The sequence below is a fragment of the Heterodontus francisci genome, chromosome 38 (genome assembly GCF_036365525.1).
Source record: "Heterodontus francisci isolate sHetFra1 chromosome 38, sHetFra1.hap1, whole genome shotgun sequence".
In the NCBI taxonomy this organism is placed as follows: domain Eukaryota; kingdom Metazoa; phylum Chordata; class Chondrichthyes; order Heterodontiformes; family Heterodontidae; genus Heterodontus; species Heterodontus francisci.
Window position 1 is genome coordinate 8,830,422 of NC_090408.1, and position 27,398 is coordinate 8,857,819.

The 27,398-nt window shown below is 45.5% G+C and overlaps 1 protein-coding gene across 1 annotated transcript in view; it reads left to right on the plus strand.

Moving 5' to 3' along the window:
• Window positions 1-26,148, plus strand: part of minar1 (membrane integral NOTCH2 associated receptor 1) — a 98,935-nt gene extending 72,787 nt beyond the window's left edge. Inside the window, exons 3-4 of the mRNA XM_068017580.1 lie at window positions 723-977; window positions 25,951-26,148. Of these exons, the coding sequence (XP_067873681.1) occupies window positions 723-977; window positions 25,951-26,148 (453 nt within the window). The remainder of the gene's footprint in view (window positions 1-722; window positions 978-25,950) is intronic.
• Window positions 26,149-27,398: the final 1,250 nt, after the last annotated feature.

Sequence of the window (27,398 nt, forward strand, 5' to 3'; positions counted from 1 at the left end):
ACAGAGACCATCTTAACTCTCTATCTGCACATCTGCATTGTCCAGCATTGTTCACTAGAATGCAGCAGGACAATCCTGGCTGATATTCCCCTCTGTAGGTTTATTCACTTCCCTATCTCTTGGTTTTAATATACTGAGTGGGGTAGTGATTTTCAAGCAATTACAGTTGTTCTCAGAACACTCTTTCCTTACAATTGTCAGCATAATATTACAATACAGTTCCTTTAACTTTAACAGACCAGATACATGCAAACTTTGAATGGCCTCCACAGCACTCAGAAAGCTGAGGTGATCAATCTCTTTGTTCAATGTTCTCTACATTTATCTTCTAGATGGTATGTTTACTCACCATCAGCTTGTCCAATAGTGGCTAATTCTATCTTCTTCTATCCTTCCATAGTAATAAAAGTCTAAAAATGTGAAATATTATCATGTATATCTTTAAATTGTTCTGGGGATTTATATCTTGTATTTTTAACGTTAACAATCTCACTGAGGTCGTAACAACACCTGTCAAATAATTGTCTCCAAATCCTTCATCCTTAACCCAGGGAAACTGAAGCCAGCTGGGAACCCTCACTGGTGTCCCAATCAAACTGATACCTGGGAATTAAGACCCCCAGTGAAATCATTTGTTTTTTTTGGGCTGTAATTGTGTTTTTAGTGAGATGTGCTTTGCCTTTTCTGCTCATTAAGCTTCAACCCTTTAACTTCTTTTCCAGGCAGATCGGCGATACATCATTTCACAATCACATAGACCACCAAAGCCAGGGAAAGATTCTGTTCTGATCGAACAAGTCTTCAGCCCTCACGTCTACCCCAATTCCATGAAGTCCCACATGAAGAGCAATCCACTGTACACGGACCTCCGACTGACAGAGGTTTTGGAGCAAAAGCGGCCCCAACCATCATGGACCATAGAGGAATACAACAGGAATGCAAGTGAGAAGGTAAAGTTAGCAGCTTTGGATATTCAGGTGAGGCATAGCTTCTGTTTCTTCACTCTTTTACCTGGAGTATGTGGTGCTGTCTTTTAAAGTACTTTTATATTCATTTTAAGTTGGACTCAGGGAGAAGTTGTCCTACAGCAGACTTGTTGACCCAAGTCCAAAGAGTATAGGACAAGTATGGAAACATAGGAAACAGGAGAGGCCATTCAGCCTCTTGAGTCTGTTGTGCCATTCAATGAGATCATGGCTAATCTGTACTGTTGCTCCATCTCCCTGCCTTGGTTTTATATCCCTCAACGTCCTTGCCTAACAAATATCTATCAATCACAGTTTCAAAAATTTTCAATTGACCCCCAGCCTCAACAGCTTTTGGAATAAAAACAGTGCTGGAAATGCTCACCAGGTCAGGCAGCATCTGTGGAGAGAGAAGCAGAGTTAATGTTTCAAGTCTGTGACCTTTCATCTGATCACAATGTTGGGGTTAGACCTGACAGAACGGAGTGCAGCAAGTTCAGAAGGGAACAGGTTAGAGTGAGCGAGGGGAGCAGAGACAGCCGATGTCAAGCAAACAGTTCTCAATGAAAAGATCAAGAGTGGGTAACAGGCCAGAGGGAGGGAGGGGTCCAGGTGGAGGGAGAATACTGGAGGTGGGTGAAAGGGTTCGCTGGTTAGAGGGAAGGACTCCTGGTCAAAGAAGTGAGTCCAGAGGTGAAGACGATGGAAGAAGAGCTCGACGTCATGCCGAGTGCGAAATTCATTGTGGTGGGTGCATAAGGGGATAAAACTGAGCCTTTTGTGAAGTACAGATCGTTCAGCGTCAGAGATGGGAAGGTCAGAGGGTATTGTGAATACATGGCAAGGGGTCAGATTAGGAGAAGGGGTGGGGTCAGAGGGAAGTGAAGGGGAAGAATGATCTGGAGAGGTATTGGAGCTGCTGGAGCTTGCGTTCCTTAACACCTGAAAGGAAGAGAAAAAGTTTTTTGTTAATGCATCGGATAAGACGAAGGATGAATTGAAACAGCGGAGCAGAACAGCTTTGAGATAAGGTGAGTCGGTGCTTCTGGAGAGAGAGGTCATGTGTGCACATGTGGCAGCGCATGGCACTCAGTGTGGATCTCAGGATGTGGTGAGAGCAGCAGTCCGAGGAATGTTGTATTTCTCGGAGATATGTGTAATCTTGGGTGGATTCAAAACATGAAGGATGGAACTTCAGTTGGAATCCATGTGGAATAAGTCGGACCCGGAGACAGTCACTGAGGAAGGAGATGTGGCTGTGAAAACGAGTTTTGGTAGACACTTTATCAAACACCAGGCAGGAAATAGAAAGCAATGAAGGTGGACAATGTAAAAGAGACAAATAGAAATCCTATTGGAGAGAAGAGCGGAACAACTTCTCTGTTCCTCTCTCCACAGATGCTGCCAGACCTGCTGAGTATTTCCAGCACTTTCTGTTTTTATTTCAGACATCTGCAGCATCTGCAGTAGTTTGCTTTTATCAACAGCTTTTGGGGTTGTTATGTAAAGTCTAAAGTGATTAACCAGTCCATGGAAACTAGATTTAACAGTAAGACACCAGTGTGCTTGCTCACTGCTGCTTAACTCCTGGGATCTAACTTAACAGACCAATAGACAAGGCCCTTTATTTTTGGAATTAATGATCCGCAAGCTTTTCCATTCGCTGTTAATTTAAGATAATAGGAAGGGGAGGCGGTGGAGTAGTGGTGTCACTAGACTAGTAATCCATAGCCCCATGCAAATGCTCAAATGTGTTTGAATCACACCATGGCAGATAGTGGAATTTAAAGTCAATTAATAAATCTGGAATTAAAAATCTAGTCTAATCATGACCATGAAACTATTGTCAATTGTTTTAAAAACCCATCTGGTTCACTAATGTCCTTAAGGGAAGGAAATCTGCTGTCCTTACCTGGTCTGGCCTACATGTGACTCCAGACCCACAGTAATGTGGTTGACTCTTAAATGCTATCTGAAATAGCTTAGCAAGCCACTCAGTTGTATCAAACCACTACAAAGCCTAAGGGAAGGAATGAAACCGGATGGAGTACGACCTGGGTTCGGAAATGACAACGGCAAACCCAGCCCTGTCGACCCTGCAAAGTCCTCCTTATGATCATCTGGGGGCTTGTGCCAAAATTGGGAGAGCTGTCTCACAGACTAGTCCCACATCCCTGACAATTACCGCCCCATCAGTCTACTCCCTATCATCAGCAAAGTGATGTAAGTGGTTGTCAACAGTGCCATCAAGCGGCACTTGCTCAGCAATAGCCTGCTCAGTGATGCTCAGTTTGGGTTCCATCAGGGCCACTCTGCTGCTGACATCATTACAGCCTTGGTTCAAACATGGACAAAAGAGCTGAGAGTGACTGCCCTTGACATCAAGGCAGCATTTTACCAAGAAGGCATCAAGAAGCCCTAACAAAACTGGCGTCAATGGGAATCAGGGGGAAAACTCTCCGCTGGTTGGAGTCATACCTAGCACAAAGGAAGCTGGTTGTGGTTGTTGGAGGTCAATCATCTCAGCTCCAGGACATCACTGCAGAAGTTCCACAGGGTAGTGTCCTAGGCCCAACCATCTCCAGCTGCTTTATCAATGACCTTCCTCCTCCATAAGGTGAGAAGTGGGGATGTTCGCTGATGATTTCACAATGTTCAGCACCATTTGTGACGCCTCTGATACTGAAGCAGCCCATGTCCATATGCAGAAAGACTTGGACAACATCCAGGTTTGGACTGATAAGTGGCAAGTAACATTCATGCCACACAAGTGCCAGGCAATGACCATGTCAAACAAGAGAGAATCTAACCATCTCCCCTTGACATTCAACGGCATTACCATCGCTGGATTACCCATTATTAACATCCTGGAGGTTACCATTGACCAGAAACTGAACTGGACCAGCCATATAAATACTGTGGCTACAAGAGCAGGTCAGAGGCTGGCAATTCTGCAGCAAGTAACTCACCTTCTGTCTCCCCAATGCCTGTCTACAATCTACAAGGCACAAGTCAGGAGTGTGATGGAATACTCTCCACTTGCCTGGATGGGTGCAGCTCCAACAACATACATGAAGCCCGACACCATCCAGGACAAAGCAATCCACTTCAATGGCACCCCATCCACCACCTTCAACATTCACTCCCTCCACCACAGACACAGAGTGGCAGCAGTGTATACCATCTACAAGATGCATTGCAGCAACTCATCATGGCTCCTTCAACAGCACCTCGCAAACCCGCAACCTCTACCACCGAGAAGGACAAGGGCAGCAGATGCATGGGAACACCACCACCTGCAAGTCCCACCCCAAGCTACACACCATTCTGACTTGAAACTATATCGCCTACACCCCAAGGACTATAGCAGTTCTAGAAGCCAGCTCACCACCACCTTCTCAAGGGCAATTAGGGATGGGCAATAAATGCTGTTGTGGCCAACAACACCCACTCCCCCGAACGAATTAAAAAGTATTGCTGATCGGAATATCCAAATTTCATTCTTACTAAGCCTCTATTCTGCCTTGTTTACGTCTAACTAGAAGTTCATAAATCATTGATTGGGCCTCAGCTGGTATATTGTGGAAAATTCTGGAGAAATTTGAAGGCCTTAGAAAGACTACAGAGGTGATTTTACTAGGATGTTAACACCAATGAGGAACTTTAGTTATGAGGAAAATGTTGGAAAAGTTAGGATCGTTTTCCTTGGAAGAGAGAAGGTGTTCCATAGAGACCTCTGGCAAGTGGGTTAATAACCTCAGGTCAGAGATTCAAAATCATTGGATAAAATCTGGAGGGGAGATAAAGAGAAATGTTCTCTCTCAGAGAGTTGTCGCAATCTGAATGCTCTACCTGAAAAGGTGATGAAAATCAATTCCATAAATAAATTTACTAGCAAGTTGGACATGTACTTGAGGATGAAGAACTTTAAGAGTTACAGACAAAATGCAGGGGTGTGGGACTAAGCATAACTGCTCTTTCTAAGAGGCAGCACAGACATGATGGGCCAAATGGCCTCCTTCTGTGCTGGAAAGTTCCTATATTTCTATCATTCATTCCTGTGTAGAAAGATTCAAGTAGCAACCGTTCACCAAATGGAGAAACTAGAAGCATCTGAATAAAATTGATCTGGTTTCCAGCTGCAATCACACAGCTTGTACCAGGGACTAATAGAATCAGCAGAAAGGCAGGCTGTTTTGCCTGTGCTTGCTCTTTGTAAGAACAATCCAATTGCTCCCACTCCCCTGCTCTTTCTCCATTGCCTAAATAATATTCCAAATAAATAATCTAAAGTTTTGCAATCTCAGGTTTATTACTTTCACCCAGCAAATGCACGTTCAGCCACGTCACAACTGAAATTCTGCTTTGTTTCTGTCAAAATTAAACTTTCACAACTTTTCAAGCTTTTTATATTAACATGTGCAGTTGAATCTTGCCTGGATTTAAGCCCCTGCACATTGAGCACGTGAATCAGTTCTAAGTAGAATTCCAGCAGAAGCTTTTTTATTATTCAACCTTTGTTCTATTTGTGTCTTTACTAAATTTAAGAAAGAGACGATGATTTATCACTTCATAAGGTCATAGAATGGATACAGTACAGAAGGAACCTTCAATGATTTGTGCACATATACACCCAGGTTTGTCTTTTCCTGCACCTGCTTGAGAGTTGTACTCTTTATTTTATATTATCTCTCCTCGTTCTTTCTCCCAAAGTGCATCACTTCACACCTCTCTGCATTACATTTCAACTGCCACATGTTTGTCCATTCCACCAACCTGTCTATGTCTTCTTGAAGTTTATCACTATCCCCTTCACGGTTCGCAATACTTCCAAGTTTTGTGTCATCTGCAAATTTTAAAATTGTGTCCTGTACACCTAAGCCTAGGTCATTAATATATATCAAGAAAAGCAGTGGTCCAAGTACTGACCCCTGGGGAACCTCACTGTTTGGGCTGAATTTTCAGGCCTCCCCGAGGTCGGGAACAGAGGTGGATGGGACCTGAAAATACCGACCCAGCCGGCTTGTCAGTTTCGAGATGCCGTTCCCGGTGCTGGCAATGTTCACCAGGGTAGAGGGACAGCAGGACTCCAATCCCGCCTGCCTCCCAATTATGGTCAATTCAAGTAGTTAAGCAGCTTGTTAAGAACTTGTTGAAGGGGGAGGTTTCACAGGGGCACCCGGATTACCTGCCCCAGAAGAGGGGCAGAGGGGAACTCAGCCTTTTGAAAGGAAGTGCCCCTGGGGCTGCGCAGATGGCGGGGAGAGTGGACAGTCAGCGCTCGTACATTGAATAGTCACCCCGCCCCCCCCGGCATTGCAGGGGCAGAAGAGCAGTGGGCAAGGCTGACAATCACAGTAGGGCAGCCACCTGTCCAAAAGCAAGGCTGCAGCTGGCAACGGAGGCCGACTGTCAGATTATGGACACAGCGGCGACACAGAGTGACACCCTCTGCAGGAAGGCGGAGCCCCACCCAGCAGGCGGACACAGGAGAGGAAAGAGGGGCAGGATGGCAACAGAGGCCATGCCCTCAACACAGGATCTACCGCTGAAGACCGAGGTACCTGGACATGACCGAGACCCAATGCTGCAGAAGACTGCCACTCTCCGGGTAGATGGTCACTGACATTTGTCACCCTGTCACCAAAGACCTCACACTGGCTGCCATTGCCTGCCAGTAGTGCCGTCAAAGTCACTGCCGCCTTGAACTTCTTCGCTTGTGGCTCCTTCCAAGGATCAGCTGTGGATGTTAGTGGCATCTCACATACGGCAGTATACCACTGTATCTCACATATGGCAGTATGCCACTGTATCTCACAGGGCACTGATGACCCCTTTGCCAGAGCTGGACAGTACATTCATTTCATGATAGAAATGGCCTTGTAGGCACAGAGGGCAATGGGTTTCAATGCCATTGCTGGATTCCCCCAGGTGCAGGGCATCATTGATTGCACCCATGTGGCCATCAAGGCACCCATTGACTGGCCAGTGAGATTCATCAACAGGCAGGGTTTCCACTCCCTCAATGTTCAGATGGTCTGCGACCACAACAAGAGCTTCCTCCGTGTGTGCGCTCATTTTCCTGGCAGTTGCCATAACTCCATCATCCACTGCCAGTCCACGCTGCCTCAGATCTTCACTCCAAAGTGCATGGATGGATCCCAGAGGGACAAAGGATAGCCCTTGAAGAAATGGCTACTTACCCCTTTTGCGGAAGCCCCAGACAGAGGCACAGAGGCAATACAACTACCTTCTCACTAGGATAACAATTGAGCAAGCCATCGGGCTTCTGAAGATGCACTTCTGGTGCCTGGGCTGATCGGGTGTCGTCCTCCAGTACCCTCCTGCAAGGGTCTGCTGCATTCTCCATAACATGCCCTCGATAGAGGTGCTGAATTTGAGGACGGGAGAAATAGGAGCAGGATGTGAGTGAGGAGGAAGAAGTGGAGGCGGAGGGAAATGATGCTGAACAGAGAGGTACCCCAACTGCACAATGAGGTGGCTGGACATGGTTCAGGGTGCGAAGGGCTCAAGAGGATGCCATTAACATCAGGGATCATCTGATTCAGGAACGTTTCAACTGAGCCCCTCTGACCCCGGGTGAGGGGCATGGCATGGAAAGCAGTCTGAGATACCTGCGCTAACACATGCATGGAAGACGCAGCCCTGGACCATTGAATCATTTACTGCTAATGACGGAAGCACATCTGCCCAGAGGCTTTGCTCTCACCCTGGAGGATCCCGTTATCTCTTTCACCACTTCATGCCACTTTTCCTTTCACAGATGTGTGCCTTAAAATGGCATCATTTATACAGCGTAAAGGGAGGAAAACAGTGGTCAGAGACAGTAAGATCACATCCCTGTGACCCACTCAGTGCTCTGCATAATGCTTGGCCAATCCTACATTGTGCTCCCCTTGTGCCTCAGAGGAGGTGGAGGCAGCCTGCTCACTGTCTCGGCTTGCTACTGACTTGCATGTAGCGGTCGTCCTCTTTGTGGAGGTGCCCGGGGGCCTCCAGAGGCTGCTGCACCTGCATCATTGCAGGGGTAGCCTAGATCAATTGGCCTTGCTGCACAGATGGTCCCTCAGTCAGAAGGGCCAAAGATGTAAAGGATGATGAGAGCACCCTGTGAGGGGTAGTACCCTCATTCTCCTCCATGACATCTTCAGTCCTTGCCAGACGCTCCAGATGCCTGGAGGCAGACACCAGCTGAGGTGTAGCTGGCATCCCCTCCAAAGATTTCTGCACCACCAGTACATTGGCTGGTCCACACCAGCCAGCATCTCACAGATCCCGTAGACGGTTGTGCACAGTTTCTGCATACACCCCGAGTGATGCTGCATATGGTTCACCAAGAGGTTAGCCACTCTCTCTATGGAGGAGCACATGAGCTCATAGCCCTGAGCCATTGTGGCACATATGAGCTGGAGGGACTCCTCCATCCACTGCCCCCATGATCTGACACTGTTTTAGGGAACGCAAGAGCACATTTCCTGCTGCTGGTCCAGGTAGAGCCTCCTTTCCAGTGACCCCTGAAACCCTGCATCTGTTCCCGCTGAGCAGGCCTGTGTCTGTACTCCCTCCTCTGAGGGGACATGAGCACAGCTCCTTCTGCCTCCTCCTGCACAATAATGCCCTGATCATCATCCTATGCAAAACTGTGGCTGAACCTGCATTTTATACAGTTCCAGCATTACATCCTTGCTTCTGTATTCTACACCTCAGCCAATAAAGGAATGCATTCCATATGCCTTCTTCACCACTTTATCTACATGTCCTGCCACCTTCAGGAACCTGTGGACATGCACTCCAAGGTCTCTCACTTCTTCTACCCCTCTCAATATCCTCCCTTTTATTGTGCATTCCCTCACTTTATTTGCCCTCCCCAAGTGCATTACCTCTCACTTCTCCAGATTGAATTCTATTTGCCACTTTTCTGCCCACTCAACCAAACCATTGTTATCTTTCTGGAGTCTCCAGCTATCCTCTTCACTATCAACTACACAGCCAATTTTTGTGTTATCAGCAAATTTCCCAATCATGCCTCCCACATTTAAGTCCAAATCATTAATATATACCACAAACAGCAAGGGACACAACACTGAGCCCTGTGGAACGCCACTGGAAACAGCTTCCCATTCGCAAAAACATCCATTGACTACTACCCTTTGCTTTCTGTCACTGAGCCAATTTTGGATCCAACCTGCTACACTCCTCTGTATCCCATGGGCTTTCATTTTACTGACCAATCTGCCATTCGGGACCTTGTCAAATGTCTTACTAAAATCTATGTAGACCACATCCACTGCACTACTCTCATCAATCCTCCTTGTTACTTCCTCAAAGAATTCACTTAAGTTAGTGAGACATGACCTTCCCTTAACAAATCCATGCTGACTATCCCTGATCAGTCCGTGCCTTTCTGAGTGGCAGTTTATCCTGTCCCTCCGGATTGATTCTAATAATTTACCCACCACCGAGGGCAGACTGACCGGCCTATAATTATTTGGCCTATCCTTCGCACCCTTTTTGAACAATGGTACAACGTTCGCAGACCTCCAATCATCTGGTTCCTCGCCCGTATCCAGTGATGATTTGAAGATGATCCTCAGCACATCCATTATTTCCTACCTGGCTTCCTTTAACAGCCTGGGATACAATCCATCCAGTCCTGGTGATTTTCCACTTTCAAGGATGTCAGACCCTCTAGTACTTCCTCTCTCATTATGCTTATCATATCTAATATTTCACACTGCTCCTCTTTTACTACAATGTCTGCATCATCCCTCTCCTTTGTGAATACAGAGGCAAAAAATTAATTAAGAACCCTGCCTACATCATCTGCATCCATGTGTAATTTTCCTTGTACATCTCTGATAGGCCCTACCCTTTCCTTAGTTATCCTCTTGCTCTTAATGTACTGAGAAAACACCTTTGGGTTTTCCTTGATTTTACCTACCAATATTTTTTCATGTCCTCTCTTTGTTTTTCTAATTTTCTTTTTTACTTCACCCCTGCACTTTCTATACTCCTCTAGGCTTTCTAAAGTATTAAGATATTTGTGATAGTCATAAGCTCTCTTTTTCTGCTTCAACATACTCTGTAAGCCTCGAGATAACCAGGGGGCTCTAGATTTGGTCGTACCACCCTTTATCTTTGTGGCGACATGCCTACACTGTGCCTGTAGAATCTCGCTTTTGAATGCCTCCCACGGGCTTGCCACTGGTTTTCCTTCCAGTAGCTGTATCCAGTCCACTTTCGCCAGGTCACCTCCCAGTTTCGTAAAATTTACTTTCCTCCAATTTAGAACTTTAACTCCAGTCTTATCTTTGTCCTTTTCCATGATTATGCTAAACCTAACTGTATTATTATCGCTATCTCCAAAATGGTCACCCACTGCTACTTCATCTACTTGCCCAGCTTCATTACCGAAGACTAAATCTAGAATTGCGCCCCCTCTCGTTGGGCTTGTTACGTTGCTGGCTAAAAAAGTTTTCTTGAATGCAGTTCAAGAATTTTGTACCCTCTGTGCCCTTCACACTGTTTGTATCCCAGTTGATATTAGGGTAGTTGAAATCCCCAACTATTATTGCCCTATAGGTTTTGCACTCAGAAATTTGCCTACATATTTGTTCCTCTATCTACCTCTCACTATTTGGGGGTCTCACTCCTAGTAGTGTGGCTGCCTCTTTTTTATTTCTGATCTCCCCCCACATGGCCTCATTTGATGATTCATTTAGCATATCATCCCTCCTCACAGCTATTATTGATTCCTTCACCAATAATGCTACACACCCTCCTTTTTTTATCGTCCTCTCTATTCCGCCTGAAAACTCTATATCCAGGGATGCTGTGCTGCCATTCTTGCTCTGCTTTAAACCAAGTTTCCGTTATAGCAACAATATCGTGTTGCCATGTGTCTATCTGTGCCCTCAGCTCATCGGTTTTATTTACTATACTCCTTGCGTTTAAATAAATACCTTTTAACACTGCCAAATTTCTGTGCTGCACACTTTTTAACTTTTGCTTCTTCTGTCGTTCTGGGTCACTCGCTCATTTTCTGCCTTCCGTTCCCTGGCCTGAAATTGTCCTACCTGAAATGCTGTCAGGTTTCCATCCCTCTGCCAATCTAGTTTAAACCATCCCCAACAGCACTAGCCCTCTGTAATCACCAGGTCCACCATGAGCTCCTGACAGGCCCAACTGCCTCCTCTTCCACTATCCTGGCTATCTCCATCGCTGTCTGCTCCATTGGGAAGATGCGATAGAAGAACCGCACTCCTCCTCCCGCCTGGGCCCTCTCCTGGGCATTATGTGCCTGTTTCTCCTGCAAGGACAAAAGAGAGTGAGACAAGGCACTGTTGTCCTCTGTGTGCAATGTCATCTGCCCCTATCCATTAGGAGCTGCATATCTCAGTAATGACAGGTCCTCAGCAGCACTATGGCTCTGAGCCATTCTGAAGGGTCAGTAAATGCCCTGGGCACACACTCCTCCCATGTTCAAGAGCAGCATGCGCCCTGAGGCTCCTCAGCTGGTGTGTCTGCTGCAGGGTACAAGCCCTGAGACCTGTCCAGAGCGTTGGGGGTTGCACTCACCTTGTCAGACGTATGAGGTTGTTGAACCTTTTACGTCACAGAATCCAGGTTCTTCTCACCTCGCTTCTGCTGTTGAGAATGGCGGCAATCTGCACCCAAGACTTTTAGTTTCAGCTGGTGGCCTCTTCCTGCCACCCTCCAGGAAGAGCATCTCCCTCCTCTCCCGCCTCTCCCTCATGGCCTCCAACATTAGATCAAGGTCGACATCGATGAAGCGAGAGGCAGCCCAGCCCTTCGGCTCTCCAGTGACACACCGCTTCCCTCACGTGCTATGGAAGACTTTGGCACAATCAGTAGATTTCTCCCTTCGGACAGCCAGCAGCCTCAGTGATGGATGTGATGGAGAGTCTAAATGAATCCCCCCTTCATCTGACCCACCTTCTTTCCTGCCCCCACTGGCTCCACTGGTTTCCCGCCTCCATGGAGAAAACTCTGCCCTATATTTTCATCCAGTCTGAAAAACAACTGTTCACCACTAAGTTCTGTTTTCTGTCACTCAGCCGTCTTCTTATCCACGTTACCACGGTCCCTTTTATTCTATGGGCTTTAACTTTGTTGGCAAGCCTATTATGTGGCACTTTCTCAAATGCCTTTTTTGGAAGTTCATATACACCACATCAATTGCATTACCCTCATCAACTCTCTCGGTTACCTCATCAAAAAACTCTACCAAATTAGTTAAACACAATTTGCCTTTAACAAATCTGTGCTGGCTTTCATTAATTAATCCATATTTGTCCAAGTGACTGTTAATTTTGTCCTGGTTTATTATTTCTAAAAGTTTTTCTACCACTAAGGTTAAAGTGACCAGTCTGTAGTTGCTGGGCTTATTCTTACACCCTTTTTTGAACAAGGGTGTAACATTTGCAATTCTCCAGTCCTCTGGCACCACCCCTGTATCTATGGAAGATTGGAAGGTTATGGCCGGTGCCTCCGCAATTTCCACCCTTACTTCCCTCTGTATCCTTGGATGTATCTCATCCGGTCCTGATGACTTATCAATTTTAAGCATAGCCAGCTTTTCTAATGGCTCCTATTATCAATTTTTAGCCCATCCACTGTCTCAACGACCACTTCTTTCGTCATAACTTTGACAGCATCTTCTTTCTTGGCAAAAACAGATGCAAAGTACTTACTTAGTACCTCAATCATGTCCTCTGCCTCCATACGTAAATATCCGTGTTGGTCCCTAATTGGTCCCACACCTCCTCTTACTACCCTTTTACTATTTATATGTCTATGGAATACTTTTGGATTCTCTTTTATGTTAGCTGCCAGTCTCTTCTCATACTCTGTCTTTGCTTCTCTTATTTCTTTTTTCACTTCGCCAGAGAACTTTCTGTATTCAGCCTGGTTTTCATTTGTATTATCAACCCGCCATCTGTCACACACACCCTTTTTCTGCTTCATCTTATTCTCTATCTCTTTCATCATCCAGGGAGCTCTGGCTTTTTTGTCCTACCTTTCCCCCTCATGGAAATGTACCTTGACTGTACCCTCTCCTCTTTAAAGGCAGCCCATTTTTCTGTTTTGTTTATCTGGGCTAGATCCATCCATTTCCTTGCAAATGTGTTCCTCTATATGTTTCCCACTAGTTGGTGGCCATTGAATACATCCAGTGGTGTAATGATGGCTCTGTTGTTTTGCTTTAATGGAATTCCAGCACAGCTTCAGCCACACTGGCATTGAGCCCAGTGCATTGGTCCACCCACTTGCCCCAGCTGATTTACCAGGATTACATTACATAACAATTTAATGGGTGAGTTCTGGGTGAGGAGCCTATTGGGGAGAGAGAAGAAAAAGAGAATGGTTGCAGCAGGCCTCAAGTACTTACCTCAGGCACTTTTTTTTATTCTTTCATAGGATGTGGGCATTGCTGGCAAGCATTTGTTGCCCATCCCTAATTTCCCTTGACAATTGATGGCTTGCTAGGCCATTTCAGAGGGCAGTTTAGAGTCAACCACATTTCTGTGGGTCTGAAGTCACTTGTAGGCTAGGCCAGGTAAGTATGGCAGATTTCCTTCCCTTAAGGACGTTAGTCCACCCGATAGGTTTTTACGACAATAGTTTCCTGGCACCATTACTGAGACCAGTTTTCAATTTCATTTTTTTTTTGTAATTAATTGAACTTATTAATTAGTTGAATTTAAATTCCACCAGCCTCTGTGGTGGGATTTGAATCCATGCTTCCAGGTCATTAGCTCGGGCCTTTGGATTACTAGTTTAGTGACATTACCACACCACCACCTCCCCTAAAGACTCAAGTACTTACTATAGCCTCAGGCACTTAATACAGGCCTCAAGCAATTACTACAGGCCTCAAGCCCTTACCACGGGTCTCAAACATTTACTACAGCGCTCAGGAATGTATCACGGGCCTCAGATATTTAATACAGGCCCTAAGCACTTACTACAGCCCACGTGCAAGTATCACAGGTCCTGCCCCTACTCTTTCCCCTTAGCCTTGCAAGAACACAGAGCCATTCCTAATACTCAGAATTACGAGGGTACAAATTGTGGTGAATATGTCAGATAATGCAGTCCTTCATTTGCATTCAGTTTACACCTGCCCACTGAAGGTGACAGGGAGAGCAGGAAGCTGGTGGAGCAGCTCCTGGAAGGATTTCCCACCCACATCCACTTGAGTTATGTTGGGAAGCCAGCAGAAGATTCAGGCAAATTTCTTCCTGAACACCTGGTACCCACTGAACAACAATAACTTGCATTTATATAGCACCTTTAATGTCATAAAATATCCAAAGGCACTTCTTAGGACCATTATCAAACAAAATTCGATGCCAAGCCACATAAAATATGAGGACAGGTGGCCAAAAGTTTGGCCAGTGAGGTAGGCTTAAACGAGCATTTTAAAGGAGGAGGGTGAGGTAGAGAGGCGGAGAGGTTTCAGGAGAGAATTCCACAACCTGGGGTTTAGACCAATGAAGGCACGGCTGCCAATGGTAGGATGAAGGAAATCAGGGATGTGCAAGAGACCAGAACTGGAGGAACGTAGAGAAAGAACTTGGAGGGTTGTGGGGATGGAGGAGGTCCATTCACCAGATGGGCATATCACAAGATCGCAGACAGCACGCCCATGATTTCCCTATAACTCAGCAGGCGCACAAGGTTCCCAGTCCCCGACACAAACTCAGAAGGTTGACCCTGAGGAGATCAGCCAGGATGGATGTGTTATAAACCAAAGGATAGCTGATCTTTGACTGTAGTCCTGAGAGCTGGGTCTTCCTCTTCATACCACTGATTTTTGGGTAGTGCTGAAATGAATAGGGGTGAGTGAGCATGTGAAATGGGGTAGGGCCAGATTGCATTGGATCTGCATCCAGATTTCTGTTCATCTGATTTTGCACCATTGCTTCCACTGCATGCTGGAAAGGTCACACAATCATTGGTGTGTAATCTTAGTGAGGCAGTAATGACATGATGACGCTATAGGTCCCACTCTCCATCGTTAACTCCTCGTTCACTCTGATGTGAATCAAACCTCCAGAAAACTGGCTCCCAGCATCTTGACACAGGAAGTAAAAGTTTAATTTAAAGAGAGGCATTGGGCACTGTAAACTGTCTTTCTCTGTTGACTGCTGGATTGCTCCCTTCCTTCACTGCCTCTGCAGTGGGGCCCATCTTTTGCCCCCATCCAATTCAAAAGGACTTGCACTGGGCATCCCATTGGGAATGCTCCAGTACCCTGGTCAAAGCCCAGTGGAGACACAGAGGGCACAGAGGACACACCCACCAGTACTCACACTCCAGAATTTACAGACCAAGGCACTCCCACCCCCAACTGGGACGGGAGCAGTGCGTGCAATAGAATCTATCAATGAGTTAAACTACTTGTTACAACCTGACCAATAACCAACCTCCACTCCTGGGTTGGCACTGCCAAGTGGCTGCGAAGGTCACTTCACCCCTGAACTTTAAGAAACACAGAAACATATTAAATGTATAGCACTGAAGGAGGCCATTCAGCTGCAGGATCATTCCACATGGCACTGGGGACTTAGAAACATAGAACATTAATGGCACAGAATGAGGCCATTTGGCCCATTGTGTCTTTGCCGGCCAAAAAAGAGCTATCCAGTCTCATCTCACCAGCTGTTAGTCCATAGCCCTGTAGATTACAGCACCTCAAGTGCATATCAATGTGTTTTTTAAATGTGATGAAGGTTTCTGCCTCTACCATCCTTTCAGGCAGTGAACACCCTCAGCAAATTCTTCTCAACTCTCCTCTAATCCTTCTACTAATTACTTTAAATCTATGCCACCTGGCTACTGACCTCTCTGCTAACAGGAATAGGTCCTTCCTATCCACTCTATTTAGGCCCCTCCTAATTTTATACACATCAGTTAAATCTCCTCTCAACCTCCTCTGTTTCAAAGAAAACAATTCCAGCCTATCCAATCTTTCCTCATCGCTAAAATTCTCCAGTCCTGGCAAAATCCTCATAAATCTCCTCTGTATCCTCTCTAGTGCGATCACATCCTTCCTGTAATGCAGTGACCAGAACTGTACACTGTGTTCTAGCTGTGGTCTAACTAGTTCCTCTGTATCTCTATGCTTGTCAGTATCCTGCCGTATATTGTGTATTCCCTTCTCTTCTTTGTCCTCCCCAAATGTATCACCTCACACTTCAATTTGAATTCAATTTGCCACTTTTCTGCCACCTGACCAGTGTGCATCAGTGACATTAGCCAACCAGCAGTGCATATCAAGCAAGCTACAGAGACTGTTTGCCCGACCAGTTCATCATCTACCCCATAAACAACCTAAGGTACCAACACAGGGCACTATGACACGATTCTCACTATAGATTGTACTCAAGTAACCCGGCAACCTCCTGTCATCAAACCCATCACCTACATCATGGGGAAGGGATTCTATTAATCCCCAGCTCATACACGACCAGCAAGTGAATACTCACTTTCCTATCAGCTAACCTCATACTTCCCCATCTCCACTCCCTCTATCCAGTCACCAGGATTGCAAGGCTCCCTCCTCATTATGAGTGACTGGACGTTGATCAGATAATGGCACCCCCACCCCCCACCCCCCACCATCTCTCACATTGTCTCTTTGAAAATCGGAAACATCAGCAGGCAGACCATAATAGATGCAAAGCAGCACATTCATGCCAAGCTGCAAACATTGCATGTAAGGTTGTGAAGGAAGGAACAGTTCAGCAGAAGGCTAGGGTGTATACGGCACTGTGATGGGGCATAGAGTGTTAAATTCCAATAAGCTTACTGTGGAAGGATAATGCTGGAGCTTATCTTTACTCAGTTTCACATTTATTGTACAGAGTAAAAGGATTACAAACAAATAGCTCCTCACTCAAAACCCTCAACAAGTCTCAGTGTCTTCTTAAAATTGCTCGGGTAAGACCCAAATTAACACCCTCCACCTGCATATAATTAAACAATATATACACAATTAACATTGAGGGCACTGCCTTGGCTGTAGAGGGCAAAGCAGTGGGGGATGATGAAGGCACTACACTGGTGTGTAGAGGGCACCGCGCTGGGGTGTAGAGGACACTGCTAGGGTATAAAGCACACTGCTTTGGGGTGAAGGCACTGCCCTGGGCTATAGAGGGCAATGTGCTGGGGTGTAGAGGGCAATTCACTGGGATGTAGAGGGCACTGCTCTGGGATGTAGAGGGCAATTCCCTGGGATGTAGAGGGCAATGCGCTGGGGTGTAGAGGGCAATTCACTGGGATGTAGAGGGCAATGAGCTGGGTGTAGAGGGCACTGCTCTGGGATGTAGAGGGCAATTCCCTGGGATGTAGAGGGCAATGAGCTGGTGTGTAGAGGGCACCGCGCTGGGGTGTAGAGGACACTGCTAGGGTATAAAGCACACTGCTTTGGGGTGAAGGCACTGCCCTGGGCTATAGAGGGCAATGTGCTGGGGTGTAGAGGGCAATTCACTGGGATGTAGAGGGCACTGCTCTGGGATGTAGAGGGCAATTCCCTGGGATGTAGAGGGCAATGCGCTGGGGTGTAGAGGGCAATTCACTGGGATGTAGAGGGCAATGAGCTGGGTGTAGAGGGCACTGCTCTGGGATGTAGAGGGCAATTCCCTTGGGTGTAGAGGGCAATGCACTGGGGTGTAGAGGGCACTGTGCTGGGGTGCAGTGGGCACTGCCCTGCGGTATAGAGGGAACTGTGCTGGGGTGTAGAGGGCAACATGCCGGGGTGTAAAGGGCACTGCCTTGGGCTGTAGAGGGAATTGTGCTGGGGTGTAGAGGGCACTGCCCTGGGGTGTAGAGGGCACTGCCCTGGGGTGTTGAGGGCACAACCCTGTGGTGTAGAGGGCACTGTGCTGGGGTGTAGAGGGCACTGCCCTGGGGTGTAGAGGACACTGCTCTAGGTTGTAGAGGGCACTGCCCTGGCATGTAGAGGGCATTGCCCTTGGGTGTAGAGGGAATTGTGCTGGGGTGTAGAGGGCACTGCCTTGGGGTGTTGAGGGCACAACCCTGTGGTGTAGAGGACACTGTGCTGGGGTGTAGAGGGCATTGCCCTTGGGTGTAGAGGGCATCGCCCTGGGGTGTAGAGGGCACTGCCCTGCCTTAATGTGTAGAGGGCTCTGCCCTGGGGTGTAGACTGTGCTGGGGTGTAGAGAGCACTGTGCTGGGGTGTAGTGGGCAATGTGCTGGGGTGTAGAGGGCACTGCCTTGGGCTGTGGAGGGCATTGTGCTTGGGTGTAGAAGGCACTGCCTTGAGGTGTAGAGGGCACTGTCCTGGGATGTAGAGGGCACTGCCTTGGGGTGTAGAGGTCACTGCCCTGGGTCTTAGAGTCATAGAGTTATGCAGCACAGAAACAGACCCTTTGGCCCATCACGTCTGTGCTGGCCATCAAGCACCTATCTATTCTAATCCAATTTTCCAGCACTTGGCCCATAGTCTTGTATGCTACAGCGTTTCAAGTGCTCATCTAAATACTTCTTAAATGTTGTGAGGGTTCCTGCCTCTACCACTCCTTCAGGCAGTGTGTTCCACCTTCTGGGTGAAAATCTTTTTCCTCAAATCCCCTCTAAACCTCCTTCCCCTTACCTTAAATCTATGCCCCCTGGTTATTGACCCCTCTGCTAAGGGAAAAAGTTTCTTCCTATCTATCCTATCAATGCCCCTCATAATTTTGTATACCTCAATCAGGTCCCCCCTTCGCCTTCTCTAATCGAAGGAAAACAACCCTAGTCTATCCAGTCTCTCTTCATAGCTGAAATGCTCCAGCCCAGGCAACATCCTGGTGACTCTCCTCTGCACCCTCTCCAGTGCAATCACATCCTTCCTATAGTGTGATGACCAGAACTGTACACAGTACTCCAACTGTGGCCGAACTAGCGTTTTATACAGCTCCATCATAACCTCCCTGCTATTATATTCTATATCAGCTAATAAAGGCAGATATCCCATATGCCTTCCTAACCACCTTATCTACCTGTGCTGCTGCCTTCAGTGATCTATGGACAAGCACACCAAAGTCTCTCTTCCACCCGCTAGGATCCTACCATCCATTTTATAATTCCTTGCCTTGTTAGACCTCCCAAAATGCATCACCTCACACGTCTCAGGATTAAATCCCATTTCCCACTGCTCCGCCCATCTTACCAGCCCATCTATATTGTCCTGTAATCTAAGGCTTTCCTCCTCACTATTTACGACACCACCAATTTTCGTGTCATCTGTGAACTTACTGATCATACCTCCTATATTCATGTCTAAATCATTAATGTACACTACAAACAGCAAAGGTCCCAGCACTGATCCCTGTGGTACACCACTGGTCACAGGCTTCCACTTGCAAAAACAACCCTCGACCATCACCCTCTGCCTCCTGCCACTAAGCCAATTTTGGATCCAATTTGCCAAATTTCCCTGGATCCCATGGGCTCTGACCTTCTTGACCAATCTCCCATGTGGGACCTTATCAAAAGCCTTACTGAAGTCCATGTAGACTACATCTACTGCATTACCCTCATCTACACATCTAGTCATCTCCTCGAAAAATTCAATCAAGTTTGTTAGACACAATCTCCCCCTGACAAAGACATGCTGACTATCCCTGATTAATTCCTGCCTCTCCAAATGGAGATTAATCCTATCTGTCAGAATTTTTTCCAATAGTTTCCCTATCACTGATGTTAGACTTACTGGCTTGTAATTACCTGGTTTATCCCTGCTACCCTTCTTAAATAATGGAACCACATTCGCTTTCCTCCAGTCCTCTGGTACCTCTCCTGTGGCCAGAGAGGATTTGAAAATTTGTGTCAGAGCCCCTGTTATCTTCTCCCCTCCCTCGCACTACAGCCTGGGATACATCTCATCTGGGCTTGGGGATTTAGCCACTTTTAAGCCCGCTAAAACAGCTAATACTTTCTCCCTTTCAATGCTAATTTGTTCAAGTATATCACAATCCCCCTCCCTGATCTCTACACCTACATCATCCTTCTCCATAGTGAAAACAGATGAAAAGTAATCATTTAATACCTCAGCTATGTCCTCTGGCTCCACACACAGATTGCCACTTTTGTCCCTAATGGGCCCTACTCTTTCCCTGCTTATCCTCTTGCCCTTAATATACTTATAAAACGCCTTGGGATTTTCCTTTATCTTGCCCACCAGTGTTTTTACATTTCCCCTCTTGGCTCTCCTAATTACCTTTTTAAGTATCCCCCCCCCCACCCCCCCTACACTTTCTATACTACTCTAGGGTCTCTGCTATTTTCAGTGCTCTAAATCTGCCATAAGCCTTCTTTTTTTTTCATTATCCAATCCTCTATATCCCTTGACCTCTAGGGTTCCCTGGACTTGTTGGTCCTACCTCACCTTTATGAGAACATGTTGGCCCTGAACTCTCACTATTTCCTTTTTGAATGACTCCCACTGATCTAATGTAGACTTTTCTATAAGTAGCTGCTCCCAGTCCACTTTGGCCAGATCCTGTTTTATCATATTGCAAACGGCCTTCCCCCAATTCAGTATTTTCAGGGTGTAGAGGGTACTGCCGTGGGGAGTAGAGTGCACTGTGCTGAGGTGTAGAGGGCAATGGTTTACCTGTTGAATAATTAAAACAATTCATTGAATTTAAGAGAAAAAGCTTTCATTTATATAGCACCTTTCATACCCTCTGCAGTTATCAGCCATCATGATGTCCAGGTGGCTATTGCACAGGTCAGCTTGGCTACGTGCTTCCATCTCCTTTCCCACTGTATAAGAGTGGAATGGCCGAGTTCCGTGATGTCACCAAACTGCTACATTTCCCAGTCAAGATTCATGCAAACTTGAATCCGGCTCCGGAAAACAATGACGATGAAAGCTTGTTGTAAAAAGCAAACTGTTTCAATATTGTCCATCATGGAATGGAACCCACCATAAAACCAGCTAGTGAGGCTAAAGCACAGTTCCACACAGGTGTGGAACGAGATGTACCCTCACTATCTTGTGCTGAAACACGATAACTGCCTACAGCAGCTTATTCTGTGCTGTGTTGACATGAGTGAGCAGACAATGAGTGTTCACCAATTGTGGCCAAACAATTGTGAAGGAAATATAATCAGCAGCCCTGTAAATAAAAGAAAGAGCTTGCATTTCTACAGGACCTTTCATAACTTCAGGATTTCCCAAAGCCAATGAAGGACTTTTGAATTGTATTCACTGTTATAATGTGGAAAACATGGCAGCCAACTTGCTCACAGCAAGGCTCCATAAATAATAACAAGATAAATTGCCAGATCATCTGACATTGGTTGAGGGTTAAATATTATCTGGGACACCAGAGGAACTCCTCGGTCTTCTTTAAATACTGCCAGGGGTTTTTAAGAATGACCTGAGAGGATTTTCCTACATTAGGACCACTACATAAATGTTGTTAATAAAAGCAGAAAATGCCAGAATACTCAAACCATCTGACAGCATTTGTGGAAAGACAAACAGTCTGTTTCAAGTCGACAACCCTTCGTTCTTATGGAGGGTGACCAGCTCTGTTGAGACCTCTGAAATGCTGCCACAAAGTGCCCTTCCAGACTGCCTGTTCTTTTGAGTGAGCCTGCCACAGATGATTGTTGTACCATTGTGTGAGCTGTTTATGCAGTAGTCCTGGGCCAGTGTGGAATAGTGCTGGCTACTGGTCAGCTAAACGTTGATGAAATGGAACTCCTTTCTATTCCAATGTGCCATTGCATTAGGGGTAGGCAACTTCACAAAGTCTGGCTGGATTGGACAATCCATTCATGGCCTGTTGCTGGTCAGTGGAAAGGAGGTAAAGGTATTGGCCCTCTAAAGCCTGTGTCATCTGTTTGCCGCATGATGGACAGCTGATTGGCCAGTGCTACTGGTGCAATCCTAGAACAGACTATGGTTACTCAGCAAATTTGTAAAATTTACCCATATAAACTTGCCAATTATTGTTAAAATAGCTTCCTTCAAAGTATAAACAGGATCGCTTCAGATAACTCCCAGAACACGATTGATAACAGTTTCACTGAATATCTTCTAACAATTGATTGCTTTAAATCCAAATCCTTTTCTTTTTCACCTTTGATGTTGGGATTGGTTTCTTCCACATTCTCTCCCAAACTCCACAAAACCAGAATTGTCCAAAACTCCATTCTTGCTTCCTTTTCCACATTAAACTCCATTCACCCATCAACCAGGGGGTTTGAGTATAAAAGTAGGGAAGTCTTGCTACAACTGTAAAGGGCATTGGTGAGACCACACCTAGAGTACAGTGTACAGTTTTGGTCTCCTTACTTAAAGGAGGGATAACTTGCATTGGAAGCAGTTCAGAGAAGAGTCACTAGGCTGATTCCTGGAATGAAGGGGCTCTCTTATGAGGAAAGGTTGAACAGGTTGGGCCTATATCCGTTGGAGTTTAGAAGAATGAGAGGTAATCTTATTGAAATGTATAAGATTCTGAGGGGGCTTGGCAGGGCGATGCTGAGAGGATGTTTTCCTCGTGGGGCTATCTAGAACTAGGGAGCACAGTTTCAAAATAAGGGGTCTCTCTTTGAAGATAAAAATAGTGAGGAATTTCTTCTCTCAGAGGGTTGTTAATCTTTGGAATTCTCTTCCCCAGAGAGCAGAGGAGACTAGGTCATTGAATATATTCAAGGCTGAGTTAGAGGGATTTTTGATCTACAAGGGAGTTAAGGGTTATGGAGGATAGACAGGAAAATGGCATTAAGGCCACAATCAGATCAGCCATGATCTTATTGAATGGCGGAGCAGGCTCAAGGGGTCGAATGGCCTACTCCTGCTCGTATTTCTTATGATCTTATACTGGTTCCTTATTCGTCAGTAAACCAAGTTGAAAATCTTCATCCTCATCTACAAATCCCACATGACCTTGCCCCATCCAATCTCTCGAACCTTCTCCAGTTTATGACCCCTTTCATGCCTTTCCACTTTGGGCTCCAGTGGATAGTCCCTTCCTCTGATTTATCTTTTAGCTTTCTGCCATCCTGACCTTATGCTCTTGAGGTCTCTCTCTAAACCCCTTCACCTCACTGCAACCTTAACCTTCCTTTAAATACTTCCTCAAAAGCCCTATCTTCTACCAAGCTTTCAGCAACCTTTCCTGACTTCTCAGCAACCATCCCTTCTCTTCTCTGTGAAATGCCTGGGGTGCATTTCTATGGTAAAGTTGCTGTAAAGAAGAACGTGTATCTCCAGAGCATCTTCATGACCTTAGGACATCCAAAAGCACAGCACAGCAAATGAAGTATTTTTGAATTATTGTAATGTTGGCAAATACATCAGCCAATTTGTACACAGCTAGCTCTCAAAAACAACAATGAGATACTGACCAGATAATCTGTTTTAGTGATGTTGGTTGAGGGATTAAATATTGGCCAGGACACCAGGGATAACTACTGTGCTCTTCTTCAAATTGTGTTCTTCAAAGGGGATCATTTATGTCCATTAGAGATAGGGCCTTTGTTTGAAGTCTCATCTGCAAGACGGCACCTCCAAGAGTGCAGCATTTCCTCAGTGTTGCACTGGAGTGTCATCTTAGATTATGGGCTTAGGTCTCTGAAGTAAGGTTTGAAATTATGACCATCTGACTTAAAGATGAGAGTGATACCACTGAGCCACCACTGATACTGCAAATACCAAGCTGTTGTGTTGTTGATCCCTCATCATGTTCACACGTCAAGGTTCCTATTCCAATGTACATTATTTGTCATTCTTTCGACAATCCCAATTGCTACATTTCTCTTTCAGTCCTTTCAATCGCCCCTATGCTCATCACCTGGTCATACTGTTTACTGATATCAGCAAGCTTCATATTTCAACACCTCCCTCTATATCTGTTGTAAATGGTGTGACTAGACAGGCACCGGAATAGACCATTGCAGCCTTGTGATTTATTTGTTGGCAATGATAATGGTTCAGGAAGAGATGGATAATGCAGGTATTCCCCTCCTGCTTATCCAGGATATTCCATTATAAAGAGACGGGCTACATGGACAGCTGGCAAAGCAAAGATCGGGGCACACTATTGCACTGGCCTACAGAGCCCATGCCCAGAGATCCCAGCCCAATATGGTGTCCCAAAAGGCTCTGGATTGGAAAAATTTATGTGTTCAAGGCTGAAATTGATAGTTTTTGTTGTGTCAGGATGTTAAGGAATATGGAGCAATGGCAGATCCATGGAGTTGCAGTACAGATCAGCCATGATCTAATTGAATGGTGGAACAGGCTCAAGGGGTTGAACAGACTCTTCCTGTTCCTATGTTTCCCTGGTAAAATGCACTATAACACAGAAATACTGCATACAAGCAGTGATTTAAGGGCGGTATATTGTGATATGATTCATGCACTTTACTACATACTTGTGTTTGACTGGATAAGAGGTGGCGAGGGGAAGGATTGTGCTGAGAGTCTGGAGGGTTCTTAGCTCTCAGGGCCCCCCAAGAATTCTTAATCCAGTTCTGAGTGAGATTCATTGCAAATGTAGTTGATAGATAGCAGGATTTTAACCGTGAAAAATGCATCTCATCGATTGGCCTATCCATTGGGATGTCATTTGTTTTCTTTTCTTCAGCTATAAAATCTCTAGCCCTATGGAGGAGTTGGCTCCCGATGGGATAGTGTTGCCAGTAGTCACCACGTGACCATTCTTCACGTGTAAGCATTGAGAGCATTGCCGAGGTCCTTCTACTCTCATACGCATGGATACTGAGCTGGATCCTACCCTCCTCCACCTGACATCCACCTTCCAGTCAGTGACATCGGTAAACCATTCTCCAGAGGCACTTGAAAAGTCACTTCTAAATCCTAAGTAGAATTTCATAATATAATCAGGCCCTGACAGGCTAGGGAATTTGAGGTATGTATTCCCAATCTGACAATATGTCGCTTTTCTTGGCTATTCATTTTCTTTCATTGTGAACACTGTAGTATAAGGGCCTGAAAGGGTTAATGTTCGAGACAGTGAAAGTAAATCCCTCCCACTGTAGTGCTGATCATGTAATAGTCACATGGGTATTAGGCTGGGAAGAAGCTAGAAGCAGCACAAGGTGTGCTGGTTAGATAGGCTTGTGGAGAGTGTAAATAATTATATGTATATAATAAACAAGTTATTCTTTAGCCCTATAAAGAACCCAAGACTTGTTTAAACAACACTTGATCTATGCTACAATACACAACAGCACTCCATCTTGTACATCCTTGCTCAATCTGTCATTGTATTGCTCACCATCACTTCCTTCACAAGTCTGTTGAGAACAATTTCCCCTTATATTTGCCAGACTAATGGTTCTTCCTAAGAACGGTACAATGAAACACAATCTTTGACAGAATTTATAGATTAGAATCATAGAATCTTACAGCACAGAAAGAGGCCATTCGTCCTGTCATGCCTGTGCTGGCTGTTTGAAAGAACTGTTCAATTTAGTGGCACCCTCCAGCTTTTTCCATAATCCTGCAAATTAGTTCTGTTCAAGAACATGTCTAATTGCCTTTAGAAAGTTTCTATGGAATCTTCTTCCACCCTTTCAGGTAATGCATTCCTGATCTTAACAAGTCTCATTGCTCCTCATTTTCCCTCTAATTCTTTTGCCATTGTTTTGAATCTGTGACCTCTGGTTACTGACCCACTTTCCAGAGGAAGAATTTAATTGCCATTAATCTATTAGGCTTTCTGTCCATTAGGCATGTGTAGAATGGTCACTCGTGTAACCAGCGGCAGCACGACCTCATCAGGAACCAGCTCCTTCACCTGGGGGAGGGCAAGAAAAGCCAAAGAAAAGAATACAAATGACCATGCATTGTACATAATGGGACTCAGTAGTAATCTTGAGGAACAATGCTCCCTGCTTTGTGCCATCAAGTGCAGCTGATATAAGATAATTTTCTGTCTGATTTCAGAACCAAGAATCGTTGAACCCAAATAACTTGGAATATTGGATGGAGGATATTTACACTCCGGGATACGACTCCTTACTGAAACGGAAAGAGGCTGAGTTCAGGAGAGCAAAGATCTGTAAGATGGCTGCCTTAATTGTAGCAGCAGTCTGCACTGTGGTTTTGGTTATTGTTGTCCCAATTTGCACTATGAAATCTTAATCCTTTTATAATTCTTGTATCAAAGAGTCTGAATAAATATCCAAAGTCTCAGATCAATATGTGCATTTGGGGCTGATGTTTATCGCTGTCTTAACCTTATGTGTGTTGTATAAGTGGGTTCATGGGATCGGACACTAGGGGTTCTAGTCTTCACTGGTGCACCTCAAGTTAAAATATTTGCATTATCTTCCTCTGAGCACTGTTTTAAAACAGTCATTTAAAACAAACTCATGACTCCATCAAAAACTGTACAACAGAACTGTGCCCAAATGAGTTATCCAGAGAGCTAGCCATCAAATGTAAGTACCATCTTAAAATAAACGTGATGAAAACAGAGCAGTTTACTGGGAAAATAACAGTATACCAATAATTGCACATGCAGCAGCAATTGAGGGTCCGTTGTGTTTTAGCACCAAATTTAATTTAGAATAAACCGAGGACACTTTTGATCCTTTCGGGTACATTAGGAATTAAAGCACGTTCTTTATCTGCCATTGGTAGAAACTTCAGCTCACTTGTTGGGCTCACCCATCACAAACCCATGCACACATGGCCCACAATTCTCCGCATACTGATTTTTGATTGTCAGAAAATAGCAGTCAGCCCACAGCTATCCTGAGTTATGATGTTGAAGCCAGAGGATGAATTTAGTTTTGTTTCTGGGCTGCTGCATCCTCGCTCTGGTTTGGGGCACTAGCTGAGTTAGGCTGAACCAACACATGCACAGTCACTGAGCACAATGGACCTATTACAGAGAGAAAAAGAAATAGTTTAACATCTAGCGGGAAAATAGCACTTAACATTTAACTTTAATGAGGTTTTCGTCTGAACTGTCGGATGAATGTCGCCTCGGGCGGTAACACAGAATGGCCGGTATTGCTTCAGCTCCCATTATATGGGCCGATATTCAGATATATTGAAGTCAATGGCCCTGAATTTACTGGAGCAGGGCATGTCACATTTGATTTGATTTGATTTTGATTTAGAGATACAGCACTGAAACAAGCCCTTCGGCCCACCGAGTCTGTGCCAACCATTAACCACCCATTTATGCTAATCCTACATCCCATATTTCTACCACATCCTCACCTGTTCCTATATTCCCCTACCACCTACCTATACAAGGGACAATTTATAATGGCCAATTTTACCTATCAACCTGCAAATCTTTTGGCTGTGGGAGGAAACCGGAGCACCCGGAGGAAACCCACGCAGACACAGGGAGAACTTGCAAACTCCACACAGGCAGT